Genomic DNA, 20,677 nt, shown 5'->3' with positions numbered 1-20,677 from the left:
ATCTCCCCTTGAATTTGAGAAAATTGTGAAATAAGGCTTGTTTACGCAATTTAGTCCACAGTTTTCATCCAATCATTTCCCAACTTGTACAGTGTCTTTATCTGAATGATGAGTCAAACCCTATTAAAAATGAGCAAAAATCGGAGTTATAAGTCCAGAATTACCCCCCCTTGAATTTGAGAAAAAAATGAAAATCTTTAACATTTTGCAATAACTTTTGCAATATTGAAGATAGCAACTTCATATTTAGCATGCATGTGTATCTCATGGAATAACACATTTTGAGTGGTGAAAATTTAATTAGCGCTGTAGCACTATAGTGGGGGACATATTGTGTGTTTGTTTGCGCCAACTTTAACATTTGCAATAACTTTTGAAATATTGAAGATAGCAACTTGATATTTTGCATGCATGTGTAACTCATGGAGTTGCACATTTTGATTGGTGAAAGGTCAAGGTCATCCTTCAAGGTCAAAGGTCAAATATATAGCTTCAAAGCGGCACAAAAGGGGGCATAGTGTTTCTGACAAACACATATCTTGTTGGATTTGCAATAATTTTGTCAGAAATGTGTCTGGGAATCATTAAATATTTCCAGTTTTGGATATTTCGTGTATTTTTAACAGGCATAAATCTTATGTAAGATGTAAATAATGTAGCCAAACAGAATTTTCTTGAGCTAAATATTCCCCTTTGTTTTGGTTTCATAACCTGACTGAAGAGTGATGCCTTCATTTAATTGATTATGATGTAGTTAATGAGTCAACATTAAAAATACAATGCTAATTTCGCTTTTTATGTCCCCTACCACTATAGTGGGGGACATATTGTTTTTGCCCTGTCTGTTGGTTGGTTGGTTTGTGTGTTTGTTTGCTCCAACTTTAACATTTGCCATAACGTTTGCAATATTAAAGATAGCAACTTCATATTTGGCACGCCTGTGTAACTCATGGAGCTGCACATTTTGAATGGTGAAAGGTCAAGGTCATCCTTCAAGGTCAAAGGTCAAATATATGGGGACATAGTGTTTTACAAACACATCGCTTATTAATTACTGTCTACATCCAACTTCTCATGCTGAAGAGATAATGCATCGATAGAAAACACAATCTTTACTGCTAGCCACATCATTTGTGTGAATTAATAAAATTATTTTTATGACAGTTCTCCCACAGATATAATAGAAACAAATAGACACAAATAGAAATGAATAAACAAAGACCTCAGGTCAGTTTGCTGGAAATTATTTTAGAGACGGAATTTTTTTACTTTAGGAAACTGTTATACATGTATATATAATAGGGATGGCAACGAATACCGATTTTGGTATTAGAATATTCGGTCATCCTTTCGAACGAATATTCGGATATTTGGTCAACATATGTTGGAAAAAAATCAACAAAATCAACTTTCTTTACGGAACCATTACTCTATGAATTCTACTTTTGTTTTTACCGAAAGTTCACCGGAAGTGACTAAATATTGACACAGCGTTGCCGTCGCTAATTCAAAGTTGATTTTGTTGATTATATTTTATTAGATGTTGATAAAATATTTGTGAATATTTGTTAAAAAGCTTGATCGAACAAAGGAATCGAACTTGTTCTTCATTGAAAGGGAGATGGGTAGGGGAATCGGCGAATTGGAAGGTAGGTGGGTTCATTCTTGCGGAAATTGAATGGTAACAGCCACGTTTAGCTTTCAGTGTTAATAATGTCAAAATTGTCAAAACATTCATATAAATTTGATAATTTTGGGTGACTTTTGTTTATTTTGATATTGAGACTATTTATAGCTAGATGTAATTGTTAAAATTTAATGATAACAACTGTTTTTAAACTTTTAATATTGTACATATTTCTTTAAGTAAAGTACCTGATTGAATATTGAGTTATTAATTAAAGTTTGGACCTTACGATACGCAAATACACATTAGAGGTTGAGTAAATTATTTTCTAAAAGCTTTTTTGATTGGACAAAGTGATTGTAACCATACTTAACGCATTTACTCAATTTAATTAGAGCAAAAAAAAACATTTTCGATTGGAGAACGCGATTTACGTCAATCAAAAATCTTTTGCATAAGTTCTTATTTGTTTTTTACACCAAGTCGGCTTTTCCTTTACTCATTAAATCTTTGATCATTTAAAATGTAATGTAAGTGTCATTAGATCAAGTGCGGGTCGATGTTTTAATTTCCGAGGCGATTTGCACCTATCATAATTTTGACACAAAGTGACTGTCTCTGGTCAAGTAAAGTTTCCTAAAGGTAGGCAATTAGCAGGATTTATGACATGTGTACTGTCATCACCATAGCGACGCATTATCGCTACCGGAATAAACACTATGATATGAGAAACAACTTTTTTAACAATGTTTGAAGCAAATTGCACGAATACAAAGTCTTTGAAATTACTCGATTTTTTAATTTTTTTTCTTTCGAATATTCGATTCAGAATATACTTTTCGATTATTCGGTGTTGGACCGAATATTCGGATATTGGCATATACGTTGACATCACTAATATATAATAATTGTAAACTTGAATTGTTAGTGCTTATTTCCAGGGGTCAGATGGCAGTTTGGTTGAAGGATAAGGAACTCCCACTAGAAATAAGAAGGTATGAGTAGCCCCAGGCATGCAGTCCAAGGTTGTTGAAATATCAACCAAATGTGTGAATCCATTGCCGTAGAGTTTGAGAATCAAGAATAATTTTTAGCAATAAAGCCATTTTTTCCAAATAAAAACATAGCTGATATTCCAGGATTCATTGATCAGATATGCTATGTAATTGATTTATACATAAAGCACAATTTATATTCAAGTTATAATCATTTGTATGATATGGTGCAAGTCCATTAATCAGATACCTTTTAAGGCCATATATATATTCTTGTTTTGATGGTTTGTTTGCAGGTCTGACAAGTACATAGAGGGCAGTGATCTGGGGGCCATAATTCCACGCATCATTCCAGCGGGGACCATCACCCGCCGTGGCGTTGAACCCACTTGGATGACTGCCAGCAACGCATATGTGAGTGGCTGAATAAGCTCTGTCAGATAAAGTCTTCTTGCCGTTACATACGATATGGACATTTGCCCAGTGGGATCTATTTTAATGCCTCACTTTGAAGAAGGTGGAAACATATAGCAGTCACACTGTCCGTCTGTTAGAATTTTTGGATTTATTGGTCTCATGCATAACATAATGAAATATTTATAAATTTTCAAATAATGGGGCACAAATTTAAATTATCTCAAGATGATCTGTTGTAACATTGTTCTCACCACCTCATAGGTTAAAGTCAGTGTAACATTGTTCTCACCACCTCATAGGTTGAAGTCAGTGTAACATTGTTCTCACCACCTCATAGGTTGAAGTCAGTGTAACATTGTTCTCACCACCTCATAGGTTGAAGTCAGTGTAACATTGTTCTCACCACCTCATAGGTTAAAGTCAGTGTAACATTGTTCTCACCACCTCATAGGTTAAAGTCAGTGTAACATTGTTCTCACCACCTCATAGGTTGAAGTCAGTGTAACATTGTTCTCACCACCTCATAGGTTGAAGTCAGTGTAACATTGTTCTCACCACCTCATAGGTTGAAGTCAGTGTAACATTGTTCTCACCACCTCATAGGTTGAAGTCAGTGTAACATTGTTCTCACCACCTCATAGGTTGAAGTCAGTGTAACATTGTTCTCACCACCTCATAGGTTAAAGTCAGTGTAAAATTGTTCTCACCACCTCATAGGTTAAAGTCAGTGTAACATTGTTCTCACCACCTCATAGGTTAAAGTCAGTGTAACATTGTTCTCACCACCTCATAGGTTAAAGTCAGTGTAACATTGTTCTCACCACCTCATAGGTTAAAGTCAGTGTAACATTGTTCTCACCACCTCATAGGTTAAAGTCAGTGTAACATTGTTCTCACCACCTCATAGGTTAAAGTCAGTGTTACATTGTTCTCACCACCTCATAGGTTAAAGTCAGTGTAACATTGTTCTCACCACCTCATAGGTTAAAGTCAGTGTAACATTGTTCTCACCACCTCATAGGTTAAAGTCAGTGTAACATTGTTATCACCACCTCATAGGTTAAAGTCAGTGTAACATTGTTCTCACCACCTCATAGGTTAAAGTCAGTGTAACATTGTTCTCACCACCTCATAGGTTAAAGTCAGTGTAAAAGGTAAAAAATCAGATTTGGCCATAAAACAGTTTGTGAACATTGGCTTTTATAATTACTTGGCACAAATAATAACTATCATAGGATGATTTTGCGTGGAACACCCATCATCCTACTTCAAAGGTCAAGGTCATACATATAGGTCAAAATTTCAAATGTCCCATTCGGCCTTTTAACACCTTGGCCGGGTTGTAGCTTTGTTGTTCATCATGCAATTTTAAAATACCTTAAAATAACAAATGACCCTCTCTGTGTATCACCCTACTTACTTCCTCAAAGGTCAATGTCAGAGTTCAAGGTAATGTGTAACATTGGTCATATAACAGCCTGTTTTTTACATCATTGGAGTTTTGAGATAAAAGTGGAATGTAGGGGCAGGTGTGGACTGTGGAAACATTTCTTGTTTGTTGTTATCACCTGCTGCTAGTATAGTCTGCAATAATAAAAATGGTTACTACTGCTTTTCTTATTCTAATAGTGCCTAAGTAAAGAACAGACACACAATACTAATACTCCAGCTTTGCACTTAAGTCAATTGATTGCAAGCGGACTTTTGTCCAGTATGTCCAATTAACGACAAGCATGGTGATATTGATTGTGAAAACAAAAAGTGAACTTTTGTCGGGGAGGGCTTTTGTTCGTTCTTAGGAAAAACAGTTATTGAAGGAACATTGTCAGTAAAAAAATGTGTCTTCTTCAACAGAGTATTCATGATTTTTAATAACAAGAGTTATAAATACTAATAAGTATCTTCATATTGCCAATTATTTGAGACATTGCAACATTTTAAATCTTATAAAGAAGAAATCAATAAAATGTATACTGTTATGCTCCTAGTTATCCCCCCCCCCCATAGGCGGAGGGATAATGTTTTGGCGTTGTCCGTCCGTCCATCTTTCCGTCCGTCCGGCACTTTTGTGTCCGGAGCCATATCTTGGAAGTGCTTTGGCGGATTTCAATGAAACTTGGTATGAGTATATATATGGATAAGAGGATGATGCACGCCTAATGGCATTGTACACCATCTGTTAATAACAGAGTTATGGCCCTTTGTATCTTGGAAAAATGCTTTTTTGTGTCTGGAGCCATATCTTGGAAGTGCTATGGTGGATTTCATTGAAACTTGGTATGAGTATATATATGGATAAGAGGATGATGCACACCAAATGGCATTGTACACCATTGGATAATAAAGGACTTATGGCCCTTAGTATCTTGAAATAATGCTTTTTTGAGTGTCAAATATAACACTTTTGTGTCCAGAAGCATATTTGGCGGGGGATTTCAATTCAACGAATTTGCTTGTTGGTTATGACTGTGATGATTAACATTTCAAATGTTTTTAGCTCACCTGAGCACAACGTGCTCATGGTGAGCTTTTGTGATCGCCTTTTGTCTGTCGTTCGTTGTCCGTCGTCCGTTGTCCGATGTCAACATTTGCCTTGTTCATTTTCTAGAGGCCACATTTATTGTCCAATCTTCATGACATTTGGTCAGAAGATGGGTTTCAATGATATCTTGAATGAGTTCGAAAATGGTTACGTTTGCTTGAAAAACATGGCTGCCAAGGGTCGGGGCATTTTTCTTTAAATGGCTATATATGGATATAGTAAAAACACTCTAGAGGCCACATTTATTGCCTGATCTCCATGAAACTTGGTCAGAAGATTCATCCCAATAATATCTTGGACGAGTTCGAAAATGATGCTGGTTGGTTGAAAAACATGGCCGCCAAGGGGCGGGGCATTTTTCCTTATATGGCTGTAGTAAAACCTTGTTAACACTCTAGAGGCCATATTTATTTTCCGATCTTCATGAAACTTGCTCACAAGATTTGTCCCACTGATATCTTTGATGAGTTCAAAAATGGTAACCTTTGCTTGAAAAACATGGCTGCCAAGTTGCGGGGCATTTTTCCTTATATTGCTTTTTATGGCTATAGTAAAATCTTGTTAACACTCTAGAGGCCACATTTATTTTCCAATCTTAATGAAACTTGGTCAGACGATTCATCCCAATAATATCTTGGACGAGTTCGAAAATGATGCCGGTTGTTTGAAAAACATGGCCGCCAGGGGGCGGGCATTTTTCCTTAAATGGCTATAGTAAAACCTTGTTAACACTCTAGAGGCCACATTTATTGTCCAATCTTGATGAAATTTGGTCAGAAGATTTGTCTAAATGATATCTTGGATGAGTTCGAAAATGGTTACGTTTGCTTGAATAAAATGGCCGCCAATGGGCGTGGCATTTTTCCTTATATGGCATTATAAGGCTATAGTAAAATCTTGTTAACACTCTAGATGCCACATTTACTGTCCGATCTTCATGAAACTTGGTCAGAAGATTCATCCCGATAATATCTTTGATGAGTTAAAAAATGATGCCGGTTGGTTGAAAAACATGGCTGCCAGGGGGCGGGGCATTTTTTTTTATATGGCTATAGTAAAACCTTGTTAACACTCTAGAGGCCACATTTATTGTCCAATCTTGATGAAATATGGTCAGAAGATTTGTCTTAATGATATTTTGGATGAGTTTGAAATTGGTTACGTTTGCTTGAATAACATGGCCGCCAAGCGGGCGGGGCATTTTTCTTGATATGGCTATATAAGGCTATAGTAAAATCTTGTTAACACTCTAGAGGCCACATTTATAGTCCCATCTTCATGAAACTTGGTCAGAAGATTCATCCCAATAATATCTTGGACAAGTTAAAAAAATGATGCCGGTTAGTTGAAAAACATGGCCACCACAGGGGCGGGGCTATTTTCCTTATATGCCTATAGTAAAACCTTGTTAACACTCTAGAGGTCACATTTATTTTCCAATCATCATGAAAATTGGTCAGAAGATTTGTCCCAATGATATCTTGGATGAGTTCGAAAATGGTTTTGGTTGCTTTAAAAACATGGCCACCAGGGGCGGGGCATTTTTCCTTATATGGCTATATATGGCTATAGTAAAACCTTGTTAACACTCTAGAGGCCACATTTATTGTCCAATCTTCATGAAATTTGGTCAGAAGATTGGTCTCAATGATATCTTGGATGAGTTCGAAAATAATTATGTTTGCTTGAAAAAAATGGCTTCCAAGGGGCGGGGCATTTTTCCTTATATGGCTATAGTAAAATTTTGTTAACACTCTATAGGCCACATTTACTGTCCGATCTTCATGAAACTTGGTCAGAAGATTCATCCCAATAATATCTTGGATGAGCTTAAAAATGATGCAGGTTGGTTGAAAAACATGGCTGCCAGGGGGCGGGGCATTTTTCCTTATATGACTATAGTAAAACCTTGTTTACACTCTAGAGGCCACATGTATTTGCCGATCTTCGTGAAACTTGGTCATAAGATTTGTCCCAATAATATCTTGTTATCTCAGGTGAGCGACTTTGGCCCTCTTTTTTTGTCTTGTAGTTTGTATTTGAGTCTTATTCAGGGATAATGGGCTTAATGTATGTGCGTCAAGTGTCATTTCAGATTAGCCTGTGAAGTACGCACTTTCCGCTTTTCAAGTATCTTTCTTTAGCAAAAAATCCAGTTTTTAGGTGGAAAGTGTCATCCCTGATTAGGCTGTGCTCACATGCATTAAGCCCAGTTTTCCTAGAACAAGGCTCATTTTATGCTGATTTCCCCCCCCCCCCCCCCCCCTTAACTGACTGCAGACAGACCGTATCGGCAGTGAGTTGAAGGCCATGGTGCAGTCCCCACCTGGATACTGTTTTGTTGGTGCAGATGTAGATTCACAGGAACTCTGGATTGGGGCGGTCCTTGGGGATGCCCACTTTGCCAAAACACACGGTGGGTGGGGTTTAGTTCTTCTTATGTACTGTATGTCGAGTAATTTAATGACATGTATTTATGATCAGTCTATGATTGATTTTATATAATGTGAGTATACTGAACGTTTAAAATAAATTCTCATGAAATGTTCATATTTGGATATGAACAACTACGGAAATTGCATAGTCCTTTGATCTTTTCTGGCAACGTTGGGATCACAAAGTTAAGCTGATGAATATATGGTCAAATATCGTGGTTTCCTGTAATTCTTTGACAGAGATTTGGCAGATTTTACAAAATGAAGTATTTTCGTTGGATCTTAACTTTGTAGATTTTTTAAGATGTCTAATAAAAAATTAAAAACATGTATGTTCATTGATCTTTTGCTTTTTTGTTAAACAAAATTACAAAAATCCATAAAAGTTTGTGTGAGACTCATAATATTGGTTTCTGGGTATTATATGGCTGAAAAATGATATGATATACAACCTTGATACTAGTGTAATCTAAGGTAATCTTGCCCTGATTGTATAGAGCTATCCTGAAAACTGATTGAGAATAAAAAGATGATGTGGAAGGAATGTATGTCTGTTTAGTAATGGTTGTTGGGAGTTATCATGTGTAGTTACACCCCCTGCTACAAAGTAGACAGTGGAAAACTATAATTATTATGGGTCTCTGTCTGTCTGGCATGCTGTCTGTTGAACAAACTTTATGAAAGAAAATTACACTTTTGAGCATTCAGTATTCAAATGTGCATGCATGTTATACACCCTACACAGTGAAGTAGTGGAGTGTATTATGAGTTACACTGTTAGTAACTGATGGTGTATGGGATATACACCCTCAGTAATCATACCATACGAAGAAGTATGAAAGTACTGAGGGTGTTTATCCCATGATACACCATCAGTTACTAGCTGTGTAACCATTATATCTCAACCAACAACTCAATTACTTGGGGTGTATGGAAATTACTCGGGATGTATGGAAAATACACTATGGACACGTGACAGCTCTAAGCCAATCAGATTAGGTCATTTTTGTAGGAGGTGAGGTATACAGGAATCCTCATGGACGTCTCTCCATTCGGGCTAGGAAACTATAATAATTTGACCACTTTTTCGAAAATAAAATGTTCTTAATTGCCCTTGTTTGCTCAAGTTGCTTTGGGGATATTTATCACCATTGTGACAAGAACTAGAGGAGTGTTTCTATAAAATGGTTTTCTTTTTCTATAGCCACCAGTGAATAAATATTTGTTAATTAACCAAAAGTAACACATTTTCAGGTTGTACTTGGCCATATAACACTGAAGGGTAACAAGAAAACAGGGCTTAATGCATGTGCGTAAAGTGTCGTCTCAGATTAGCCTGTGCAGTAAGCTCAGGCTAATCAGGAACAACACTTTCCGCCTAAACTGGATTTTTGTTTAGAAGAGACCCACATGTTGCAAAAAATTCCATAAAAGCGAAAGTGTCGTCCCTGTTTAGCCTGTGCGGACAGCACAGGCTCATCTGGTACGACATTTTAAATACAAGTCAATTATTCCCAGAATGTGGCTCATATATGACCACATTTTGCAGGTTGTACGGCCCTGGGCTGGATGACCTTGCAGGGTAACAAGAAGGACGGGACTGACCTCCACAGCATGGTAGCCAAGACTGTCAACATCTCCAGGGACCATGCTAAGGTTAGGGCAGGATAAAATGAAGTGTTTTATTACCAGACTGACAAACTTGCTCCATCGTTATCCCCTTCCCCATCCCTCTGTCTTAAACTTTGTCCGTCACTCTGAATTATAATATTGGCAAAATTGTGTTTTTGTGGGTCTGAAACAAATTTCCCCAATATTCTTTTTTTGTCCCTCCCTCTGTCTTAACACTTTCCTTTGTCTTTGCAAGATCTCAGACACTAATGATCCCAGTTTGTTGAACTTGATAAACAGCTAAAGTGTGGAGATGTGCATCCTGTTCAGGTTGTTTCAATACAAAGGTTTTTCAGGGAGTTATTGCCCTTTGATTTTAAGTCTCTTCTGTTCCACGCGAGATCTCCGACAGCAATGATCCAAATTTAATGATACTTGATATGCAGTGCCCATATCTGGTGGACATATGCATTATTGTAAGGTAGTTTCAGTCCAGTATTTCTTCAGAATTACCCTTGGATTACTGATGTCATTTTCTTATGGATTTAGTTTTCATATGATATCTTAGGAACATATGCTCAGACTTTGATGCAAGTTTATTTGTTTTTTTTTTATAGTTTGATCTCTTACACTAATGATCCAAATGTGTGGACACATGTGCAGCATCCTCTTTAGGTGTAAATGAAAATTTTCTTTGAGTATTAATATGACATTTTCTAAGGAATATAACAGGTCTATGTCAGATCACAGGAACTAATAATCCAAATTTGATGAAACTTTACAGAGAGGACATAAACATATGGTCGTGATGATATTGTTCTGCTCCTGTTTGTCTTCAGGGAGTTGTTGCCCCTTGTCCAAGCATTTAATCAATGAAGATTGATGATTCCCATCTTAATATTTACGCATTTCCACTGCCTAAAATTGTTGTAGACCATCAAGAAAGTAAATATTTTTTAATTGAAATTATCTTGTAAAGAATATTAGAGGTTGTCAACTGATTCTTGGTATGTGATGGTTTGGCAACTTAGTTATGAATATTTAAAATAGTTTTTTGTTTAAAGATAAAAACAACACAAAACAAACGAACAAAACAGCTCTAAATGGTGGGAATCATATGAGCTGCATCATAAAAAAAAAATGGCTCTTATGCCAATTGCTGCCAGCTTAGCTCCAAACCAGCGATGGCATATGCACAGTTTGGTCAGAAGCTACTCTGTCCATTATCAAGTCATGCAAGGTTTAGTTATGTCATAAGCAGACAGTGTAGCTCCTGACCAGACTGCATGAATGGGCAGGCTGGGCTGAAGCGACGCTGGCTGCATCTGGCATAAGACCCATTTTCGCATGGAGCAGCTCATATATTCTTTATTGGCAATCTTTTGCCTAATTGCAGGTGTTCAATTATGGGCGTATTTACGGGGCTGGTCAGACCTTTGCCGAGAAGCTTCTGCTGCAGTTTAATCATCGCATGACGAGTGAAGAGGCCAAACAGAAGGCTCAGATAATGTTCTCAACTACCAAGGGACGCAGGAGGTAACAGAATGTCTCTCATATAAGCTCCCCTCTGGGAAAACCTGGCTTAATGCAAGTGAGAAAAGTGTCGTCCCAGATTAGCCTGTGCATTTTGCATCAGGTACGACATTTTCCGCTAAGACTGGATTTAAGTTTAGTGGAGACTTCCTTTAAAGGAAAAATACCATAAATGCGGAAAGTACTTTCCTGATTGGCCTTTCCAAATTTGGGACGATACTGTACACTATGCATTAAGCCCCATTTTCCAATAGTGTGACTCGTATAATATGATACATCACACGAAACGTTTCACTTGATACTTTTAACTTTTGAAGGACAACATGCTCAAGTTTAGCTGTGTGACTGCTTTTGTGCACACTTTTTTCGTTGATATGGTTACAAATTTTTATCAATAGGATATCTTAAAACAGGGGTAAAAAACTATTGGCTGAGCTAAAAATTGGTTGCAGTCTGTTGAAAAACATGGCCACAAGGGGGCTGGGCAGTTGTCCTTATTTGGCTTAAGTGAAACCTTGTTAACACTCTGGAAATCAAATTTAAATTTTCATGAAACTTGGTCTGAACATTTGTTTCTAATTATATATTGTAGCCAAGTTTTAAAATGGTTCTATTCTATTGAAAAACATGACTGCCGTGCGGCGGGCCAGTTTTCCTAATATTGCTATATCAAAACCTTGTTTAGGCTCTAGTTTTGTGTAGGCCACCATGGCCCTCTTGTTTATGCTTTTGGTTATGTCTGAATATTAGGAATGTGGCTATTGCTTATGCAAAGACGTGATCTTTGGCCCAAGAGTTTTAAACCTTTTCTATTTATATTTATGCCCCCACCTATTTGCCATACAGTTTTGGATTTTAAATAAACTTTGCACAAATGCAAACTAATAAGACACTGTTCTCTCTACCTCATAGGTCAAGATCATGCTTAATAGTTAAAAGCAGTGCCCCAGATAAGCTGCGTATCGGCGTTTTTCACCCTATTAAAATGTTTAAAAACGCAAAGAAATTCAATATAATGCGTATTGAAAACGCAATCAATTTGACTTTTACGCTTATTCTTAAGATTTGATGCGTACGATACAAGTCTCGATAGAAAATTCTTTGCTAAATTTTGGGTAATTTTTCATTGGAATAATTATCGTACCGCGGCGAAGATTTTATTCATTCGAAAGTTAGCAAGCGCCTGGATGACAGAGAAGCAGAGCAGTCGAAGTTATTTAAACACTACACAGACTTAATTTCATAGCAAATTAAGCGTCTGACTAAAATAGTTACAACCTGAATGTATTTGTAAAGCGTCTGTACTTTTAGTTTCTATAATGGTGCGTAATAAAAATCTCTAAGCGAGGTCGAAAGACGTCCGCAATTGTTAGCTAAATATATATTGATCGCAAACTTTTTCCAACCAAGTACAAACAACCGAATCCTTTGTGTTATCAATTTTTTAGAAACTGTGTATGCAGCAGTTGAAAGTAGCGAGTTGATATCCAAAGACATGACAGAAAGTCTGTGATTAGAAAAAAAATGTCGAAAGTGGAAAAAATCATATTTCTGGCCTGGTTAGAAATTGTTGACATTGATGGGACAGAAAAAAAGTTGAAATGTGCATTCTTCAAATAGTCTGTTTAACAGCAGCAATGATTTTGATGTATAAATATTAATAACGTATTTCACCCTATTTAAAAATTGAAATCAAACCATTTTTTTTAAAATCAATAGGTGAATACCCTATTACCCAAATAATTATCTGGGGCACTGTTAAAAGGTCATGTTTTGGACATAAAAGTAGAATGTCCTGGCTGTAACTTAATTTGTCATTTATATTTCAATTTTTGAATAAATTTCCACATATGACTTCCATGAGGAAACTGAGTGTTGTCTTGATATAGTATTAAATTCAATCCTTGTTAAATAAGTCATGTTACCAGTTAGAAAATAAACAGATGTATGCTGCATGACACGAAATACTGGTAACAATAGCAATTTACTCTTTTCAATATTTATTGTATTTTAACTCAAGAAGTTTTTAAGTCTTTTAAAACCACTTTGAAATGGAGATTAAAATGAAAAAGGAAACAATTTACCTGTAATTACTTGTCATCATTTGTACCTTTTACATTGGCCAGCTTCAAGGGTAAGACTTGGGTAGGCGGGAGTGAGAGCGCAATGTTCAACAGGCTGGAGGAGATAGCCAATAGGACAGAACCCAGAACTCCCGTGCTCGGATGTCGTATCAGCAAGGCTCTAGAGCCTGACAATGTGCTCGATGAAGTAAGTAAAACTATATTTTACATAATGTTAGAGTCAGGTTCTTGGAAAACTGGCATTAATGCATGTGCTAAAATTTCATTTCAGATAAGCCTGTGTAGTCTGCTCAGGCTAATCAGGGATGACACTTTCTGCAGAAACTGGATTTTTTGCTGAGAAGTTTTTATGTCCCCCACCACTATGGTGGGGAACATATTGTTTTTGCCCTGTCTGTGTGTTTGTGTGTGTGTTTGTTTGTTTGTTTGTTTGCCCCAACTTTAACATTTGCAATAACTTTTGCAATATTGAAGATAGCAACTTGATATTTGGCATGCATGTGTATCTCATGGAGCTGCATATTTTGAGTGGTGAAAGGTCAAGGTCATCCTTCAAGGTCAAATGTTCAAATATATAGCTTCAAAGCGGCGCAAAAGGGGACATAGTGTTTCTGACAAACACATATCTTGTTCTTAAAATTCAATGCACCATAAAGGTGCATAGTGCAGTTCCTCATAAGCCTGTGCAGACTGCAGAGGATTATCTGGGATGACACTGTATGCTCATGCTTTAAGCCCAGTTTTGCTAGAACAAGTAGTATTACATAATTGTAGTGTTCCTGTGGGATTTATCACACGACTTGATAGTGTGACATAATTTTTTCACAAGCCTGATGTGCCAATGGAAAACAATTTTACAAGGTCGAAAGGTGTGATACACTCCATCTAAACATCACAATCTTATATTATTCCATTCATTTAATGCCTTCTTTGACCAAAAAAACAAAAAGTACATTTCACCAATGCATCCAATGATGTATAATTTCAGAACATTAAAACAGCATAATGGTGAAATGAAAACATACACATGCTATCATTATGTAGTTATGATGTTTACATTAACGAATCTATTCAGTTGTCCGTTGTTGTTTTGCCGTTGATTATTGAAAATGATTCTTCAGTGCAATTTGGGAATTCTATCTGTTATTTGATACCAAAGATACACGAGGATAAGATTATCTTTAGGTTTATATTAAAATGTTATTTAATCAGGGATTTTTTTAATGCTTAGGATATGGCCCGGTTTGATAAGGAAGGACTTCAAAAACTTGAAATATGGAAAACATTTAAAAAGAAATTGTAATTTATAGTCGAAACCCTATGGCTCGAACTCGCTGGGACCAATAACAATAGTATGAGCCATCCGGAATTCGAGCATTCCGATTTTTAATATACTAACATAAGTTAGCAATACCTTTGTACCTCCAGTTGAAGAGTTTTCATATTGCCTAAAGTTTGTTCTACTTTGTATTACTTACTGCTTTGGAATTAATAAGAACCAAATATAAACTTAATTTTTTTTTATTAACAAATACATTAAGACAGTTACACATTCAATCAAACAAATATCATATAGTAAATTATATCAGCAGTTTTATACGTAGCACATATATGAGTACATGGAACAGCGCACTTAGAAACTAAACATGCATTCCTAATTCTTCGGCAATTTACGTTTCTTTTTTTACCCTTTCTACTGCCAAAATGGCTTCATGTTTCTCTGTAACTTTTTTCGTATAACTTTCTCTTTGTCCCTTTACTTTCTACTGCTGACCACTTTTGTTTTGCTGATCTAGGTTTGCACCCGGAATGGCTATTGGGCCTTTTCTAGCTTGCTCAGCATGAAGCAATTTAGCCTTTATAGCCATAATAATCATACGTCTACAAAAAACACCAGATTTTACACAGAATGTCATCTTTTCCTCAAATCAATTAACGATTGAGTCAATGGCAAGTTTGCAATCAGTGTATCATCATTTATTGCGTGCCTTTAATCAAACGGGCCAAATCAATCAACTGTTGTATGCGACCCGAAGCGAGTTGCAGCCAACCGAACAAAAGAACGTGTGAAAACTGTAGCCGGGAATGTACAAACAGTTCCAGCCATTGGATAATTTGAGCCAAGCTAGCACAGACTAGTTTGGGACAACACTAAGCAATGCATTTAACCCTTTTTACTTAAAGCAAGGCTCATATAGATCTATGTGTTTGGATCTTAATTGAAGGTATATTTGGAGTGTAATATACAATATCAAATAGCTGTTGGCTTACTGATTAAAAAAATGCATATTTTCATAGGTGTAATTATTTAGTAAAAATAAATATTTCTAACGTTTTTATCCCCCGCCATATAACACTATTTCAGACTTCAATATTTTTAACATTCTACACATTAACACACAAAGTTAAAGGACTAGAAATATTGAAGATAAAAATAGAGGCAGTATAGAAAGGAATCTGGGGATCTGGATACATAATAACAGATGTACAGCTTCAGTATTCCCTTGTACATGTATTTAGCCTCATTCTTGGTGAACTCGGCTGTATGCAAGTGCAATTTGCATATCTATAGGCTTTCAGATACAACACTTTCTGCTTTTATGGAATGTTTTGTTGAAAGGAAATCTCTTTTGAATGGAAATCCATTCTAGGCGGAAAGTGTCATCCCTGATGAGCCTGCACAGGCTAATTTGTGACAACACATTAAGCACATGCATTTAGCCCAGTTTACCCGGAATGAGGCTGTATTATTGGCATGCATAATGCACTCCCACTACTTGCAGTTCATGACAAGTCGTATCAACTGGGTTGTCCAGAGCTCCGCTGTGGATTACCTGCACCTGATGTTGGTCTGCATGAATTGGCTCTGTGAGAAGTACGACATCAACGCACGCTTCTCCATCAGCATCCACGATGAAGTCAGGTAGGGAAACTTATTTGAAATATTGGCTTATTGTGTTAAAGTATTATTAATAAGCAACATGGATTTTCAAAGTACCAATTAAAAACCACCTACCCTAAGTGCTCTTTAAACTTCTTTTTGTTAACAACTGGCTTTTGTAACCACCTTTGCTCTCTATCTGCAGGTACCTGGTGTTGGAGGAAGACAGATATCGGGCTGCGCTGGCGCTGCAGATCACCAACCTCCTCACTCGCGCCATGTTTGCCCACCGCCTCGGCATCAAAGACCTGCCGTTGGTTAGTATCCATAAAGTTCTTGCAGTACTATTCTAACCACAAGTTTTTGTCAACATTTGGTGAGGACGTCATTCTAATTTAATGTGTGCATGTAAAGCTAGTGAACTGCTTTTTAAGCAATCCTTATGAAACTCCATAGAGGCTTTAAAGCAAAAACGGACTATTAAATTCCTTTATTATTAAGATAATTATTTACCCTGTTACAAAGTTAAGTGGGGTGTACTGGAATCCTAACTCGACATCCATCTGTCAGTCCATCTGCTTGTAGACACTTGTCTGAAAATTTTTTGAACATCTGTAGTAATATTTGTTCAGGGGAAAATAGGTTGCGTACATTTCTAGTTAGGAACAATGTTAGCAAAGTTTTAGTTATAAGCTATGTTAGCAATTTGTTGATTATTAACTTTGTTTGCAAATTTCTAGTTATTAACTATAATAAGCACATTTTTAGTTATTAACTATGTTAGCAAATTTTTTTGTTAAAAGCTCAGTTAGCAAATTGCTAGTTATAAGCTTTGTTAGCACTTCTCTAGTTGTTAGATGTGTTAGGACATTTTTAGTATTTAGCTATGTTAGCACATTTCTAGTTTTAGCTATGTTAGCATATTTTTATGTCGCCCAGTCTATACTGGGGGACATTGTTTTTGCCTGTCTATTTGTTGGTTTGTTTGTTTGCGTCAAACTTTAACATTGGCCTTAACTTTTGCAATATTGAAGATAGCGACTTGATATTTGGCATGCATGTGTATGTCATGGAGCTGCACATTTTGAGTGGTGAAAGGTAAAGGTCATCCTTCAAGGTCAAAGGTCAAATATATGGGGGGAACATAGTGTTTCACAAACACATCTTGTTAGTTATAAGCTTTGTTAGCATATATTCTCAATATCAGTCTTCTGCCATTCATAGACACACATCCACCAAATCTGTCTTCACCACAAGCGATCGGTCTGAGGTTGAATATGTTTCATCAGTCAATAATGAATAAGGTGTTGGGGCGTTTTAGCCTACAAAGATATACAGCTCCTTGTTCCCAGTGAAACCTCTTGTCCCTTGTTTCAGTCGGTTGCATTCTTCAGTGCCGTGGATATTGACCAGTGCCTGCGCAAGGAGGTCTCCATGGACTGTGTCACTCCTTCCAATCCTCATGGTCTCCTTAAGGGATACCAGATACCCATAGGTAGGCCTTGACTCTGTAATCAGGAATATACATGTGCCCTTATTCACAAATCTTCTTTGTGGAAACTTCAGGACAGTTCTTGAAACAATAAAGTTGATATTCATAAAATTGAAATTTATAAAATTCCTAAAGTGTGTAGCTATTCCAAACATAGGTATTTTACAAACAAGTGTTAAAAAAAGTAAACATTGCTTTTTTGTCCGTTTGAAGGCAGAAACATACGATTTTGCATTAAAAATGTAAATGGAAATTTTTCTTCATTACACAATGATTGCCCATATGGGCTGTATGAACACCTGCACCTGGACTTGTTTTAAATGAAGAATGGTACACAACATCAATGCCAAGTTAGATTCAACACTGAAGTACTTGTATAGTATTACAGTAATAAGAGTATTCGTTATTCTAAGATATGTGTCTTACAATTGGTTGGTAAAACTTGGGTTAATTTAATTGTAAACTTTGTTTCAACTCGAATAAATAAATGGCCAATAATAATGATGTAACATTTTAAGTTTAATTTCCATTGGTTGAATATTTAAGAATAATTATTTGGAGAAATGAAACTTAGCAAGCTTGTCTTCAGGACATGCAAGCTTTTGGTCATGGATGTTGGCAGAGATGCATTAAGACTTAAATAACAAAAATGGAATTAGAACGAAGACATTTTACAATGGAGTTTTAGTCGTTGCTGGCTACTAATGATTCTAATGCCATGATGGGATTTCAAATTCAGTTGGCATAATTGGAGTTTCATGATTCTAAAATGCATTTCTTTATGTCAAGGAAACAAAAGTCTCATTTGAGTTGATGTTTCATTTGTGTCTGTGTACAGGTGAAGCCCTTGACATCCATGAGATCCTGAAGAAGACAGATGGTTTGCTGACAAAGACTGTGTCAGGGAGCGGAGAAGATGCTCACTTGTTGACTACAAGTTGCTGATAAATGTGTTGAATTGCAGAAATGTAGTGCTTAATAAAGACAGTATTAAAAGAATTGACTATGTGTGTTCATGTTATATGTAATCTAGACTAACTCATTGCTGTAGAAGAATCAAGGTAAATAGATCTAATTGTCTAGTTTGCATCTGTAATGATCCTGATTGCATCAATAACTATTGTAAAGTGGAACATTATTGTTTAATGTTTTTGACACAAGAGGTGGTCTCTGTTGTTTTCAGCGTTAATACTTTGCTTTTGCTTTGATTTCATCCGAACGGAGTCTCAGCGATAACAAACTGAAAACTACTGTCTCATTTGTGTAGTGTTAGGGTTATTAAACATGAAAGTTGACCAAATTAACGGACCTTGATGTTTGCTTGTATGTTTTTACCTTACCAGCGCACAACATGCACATTTAAAGTTTGGTTATAAAATTTTATCAATCATGCTTTGTGTGTTGTTAATATTTGCCATTGGAACTTTATAGAGGCCACATTTATTGCTTAATTGCCAGGTTTGAAACTGGATCACAAGGGGTAAAAATCTAAGCCTCAAGGTGTAATAATAGAAAGCCTGTGAAAATTCTAGGGGCCATATGTTTTGCCCAATCTTATTAAATTTGGTCAGAACAATTTTCTAAAATGATATCTAAGTTGGAAACTGGCTCTTGTGGCATCAAAAACTAGGTCAAATTAAAATCTTGCGACCATGAGAGGCCACATGTATTGCTCAATTGTTTTATAACTTAGTATGAACATCTTCTCCAAAGCCTGGCAGAGTAGGAAACAAAAGATAGCTTATAGAAAGGTAAAGGTTTGTATGTCAGGATCTTAGCACAGTGTGATTTTGTGATTGCCTTTTGTGCGTTGTGCTTCGTCAACATTCACATTGGTAACTTTCTGGAGGCCACATTGTCCAATATTCAATAAACTTTGACAGAACATTTTTCCTAATGATATCTAGGCCAAGCTCAAAACTGGGTTAGGTAAGGTCTAAAACTAGGTCATTAGGTTAAACAGAAGAAAAAGCTTGTTAACACTATAAGTCATATTTTTAGTAAAATCTTAATGAAATTCCGACAATTTGTTCTGAATGAAATCAATGAAATCTCAGCAGAATTTTGAAAATTATTGTGGTTTGTCAAAAACATTGCCACCTGGAGGCGGACAGTTTTCATTTTATGGCTGTACTGAAACGCGGCTAACACTAGAGGTCACGTTTTAAGAACAATCTTAATAAAACTAGGTCATAAGATTTATTATACCCGATTTATATAGCACCATTTTCATGTAAGAGTGCATGTTTGTTTTAATGATATCTAGACCGAGTTTTAAAAATGGTTCAGGTTGATAAAAAGCATGGCAACCAGAGGTCAAGGCATTTTTCTTAATATAGAAGTAGTGAAAGCTTGTTGACACGCTAGAAGACAGATGTTTAGTCAAATCATCGTGGAACCTTTTTGGAAGACTAGTTTAAATGATGTCTAGGCCTAGTTTTAAAATGGTTCCAGCTTGTTGAAAAACATGGCTGCCAGGGGGCGGGGAAGCTTTACTTATAAAGCTAAAGTGAAAAATTAATAACAGTCTAGAAAATACCTGTTTGCCTAATCTTTGTGGAACATTCTCGGAATTGTATTTCTTATTAGAGCTATATCTCAAATGAGTTAAACAAATTGTTCTCATCTATTGAAAATATGCTGCTGTTACATGCCTTACTTATGCTTGTAATTTCAGCGTAAGTTAAACCTTTAAACATAGATGTATGTCTCTTTTTTCTGAATATGGATATAACTGTAAAAGTGATAGCTTTATGATTCAATGTCGAAGATTGTTTTTGATGATGATGATGATGGTGGTAGTGGTGATGCGGAAACTGACGATGGATTTATAAATATGAAAAACAACTTAAATTTACAAAGATAAATTACTCGAACTAAATATTCACATTTCTAAATATTTTTATCATTATTTTTCCTAAAAATCACTTTTTTCAAACCAGTAAAACAACAAAAACTGTTTTATTTGAATCTTATTTTATCTTTCATCATATATACATGTTATGTAAGGAGCTGAACATAATCTCTACATGTGATCTATACATAATTCACAGTTGTTCT

The 20,677-nt window shown here is 36.1% G+C and overlaps 1 protein-coding gene across 2 annotated transcripts in view; it reads left to right on the top strand.

Moving 5' to 3' along the window:
• LOC127877548 (DNA polymerase subunit gamma-1-like) overlaps nucleotides 1-19,009 on the top strand; it is an 83,250-nt gene extending 64,241 nt beyond the window's left edge. For both annotated transcript variants that reach the window (XM_052423508.1, XM_052423509.1), the window contains exons 17-26: nucleotides 2,569-2,622; nucleotides 2,919-3,036; nucleotides 7,862-7,997; nucleotides 9,566-9,672; nucleotides 11,024-11,163; nucleotides 13,287-13,431; nucleotides 16,028-16,167; nucleotides 16,331-16,442; nucleotides 17,503-17,620; nucleotides 18,456-19,009. In XM_052423508.1, coding sequence (XP_052279468.1) covers nucleotides 2,569-2,622; nucleotides 2,919-3,036; nucleotides 7,862-7,997; nucleotides 9,566-9,672; nucleotides 11,024-11,163; nucleotides 13,287-13,431; nucleotides 16,028-16,167; nucleotides 16,331-16,442; nucleotides 17,503-17,620; nucleotides 18,456-18,562 — 1,177 coding nt within the window. In that variant the 3' untranslated portion in view covers nucleotides 18,563-19,009. The remainder of the gene's footprint in view (nucleotides 1-2,568; nucleotides 2,623-2,918; nucleotides 3,037-7,861; nucleotides 7,998-9,565; nucleotides 9,673-11,023; nucleotides 11,164-13,286; nucleotides 13,432-16,027; nucleotides 16,168-16,330; nucleotides 16,443-17,502; nucleotides 17,621-18,455) is intronic.
• The last annotated feature ends 1,668 nt before the right edge of the window (nucleotides 19,010-20,677 follow it).

Source organism: Dreissena polymorpha, chromosome 4 (genome assembly GCF_020536995.1).
Source record: "Dreissena polymorpha isolate Duluth1 chromosome 4, UMN_Dpol_1.0, whole genome shotgun sequence".
In the NCBI taxonomy this organism is placed as follows: Eukaryota; Metazoa; Mollusca; class Bivalvia; order Myida; family Dreissenidae; genus Dreissena; species Dreissena polymorpha.
The sequence above is the reverse complement of the archived record's forward strand: the minus strand, read 5'-3'. Positions and strand labels throughout refer to the sequence as shown.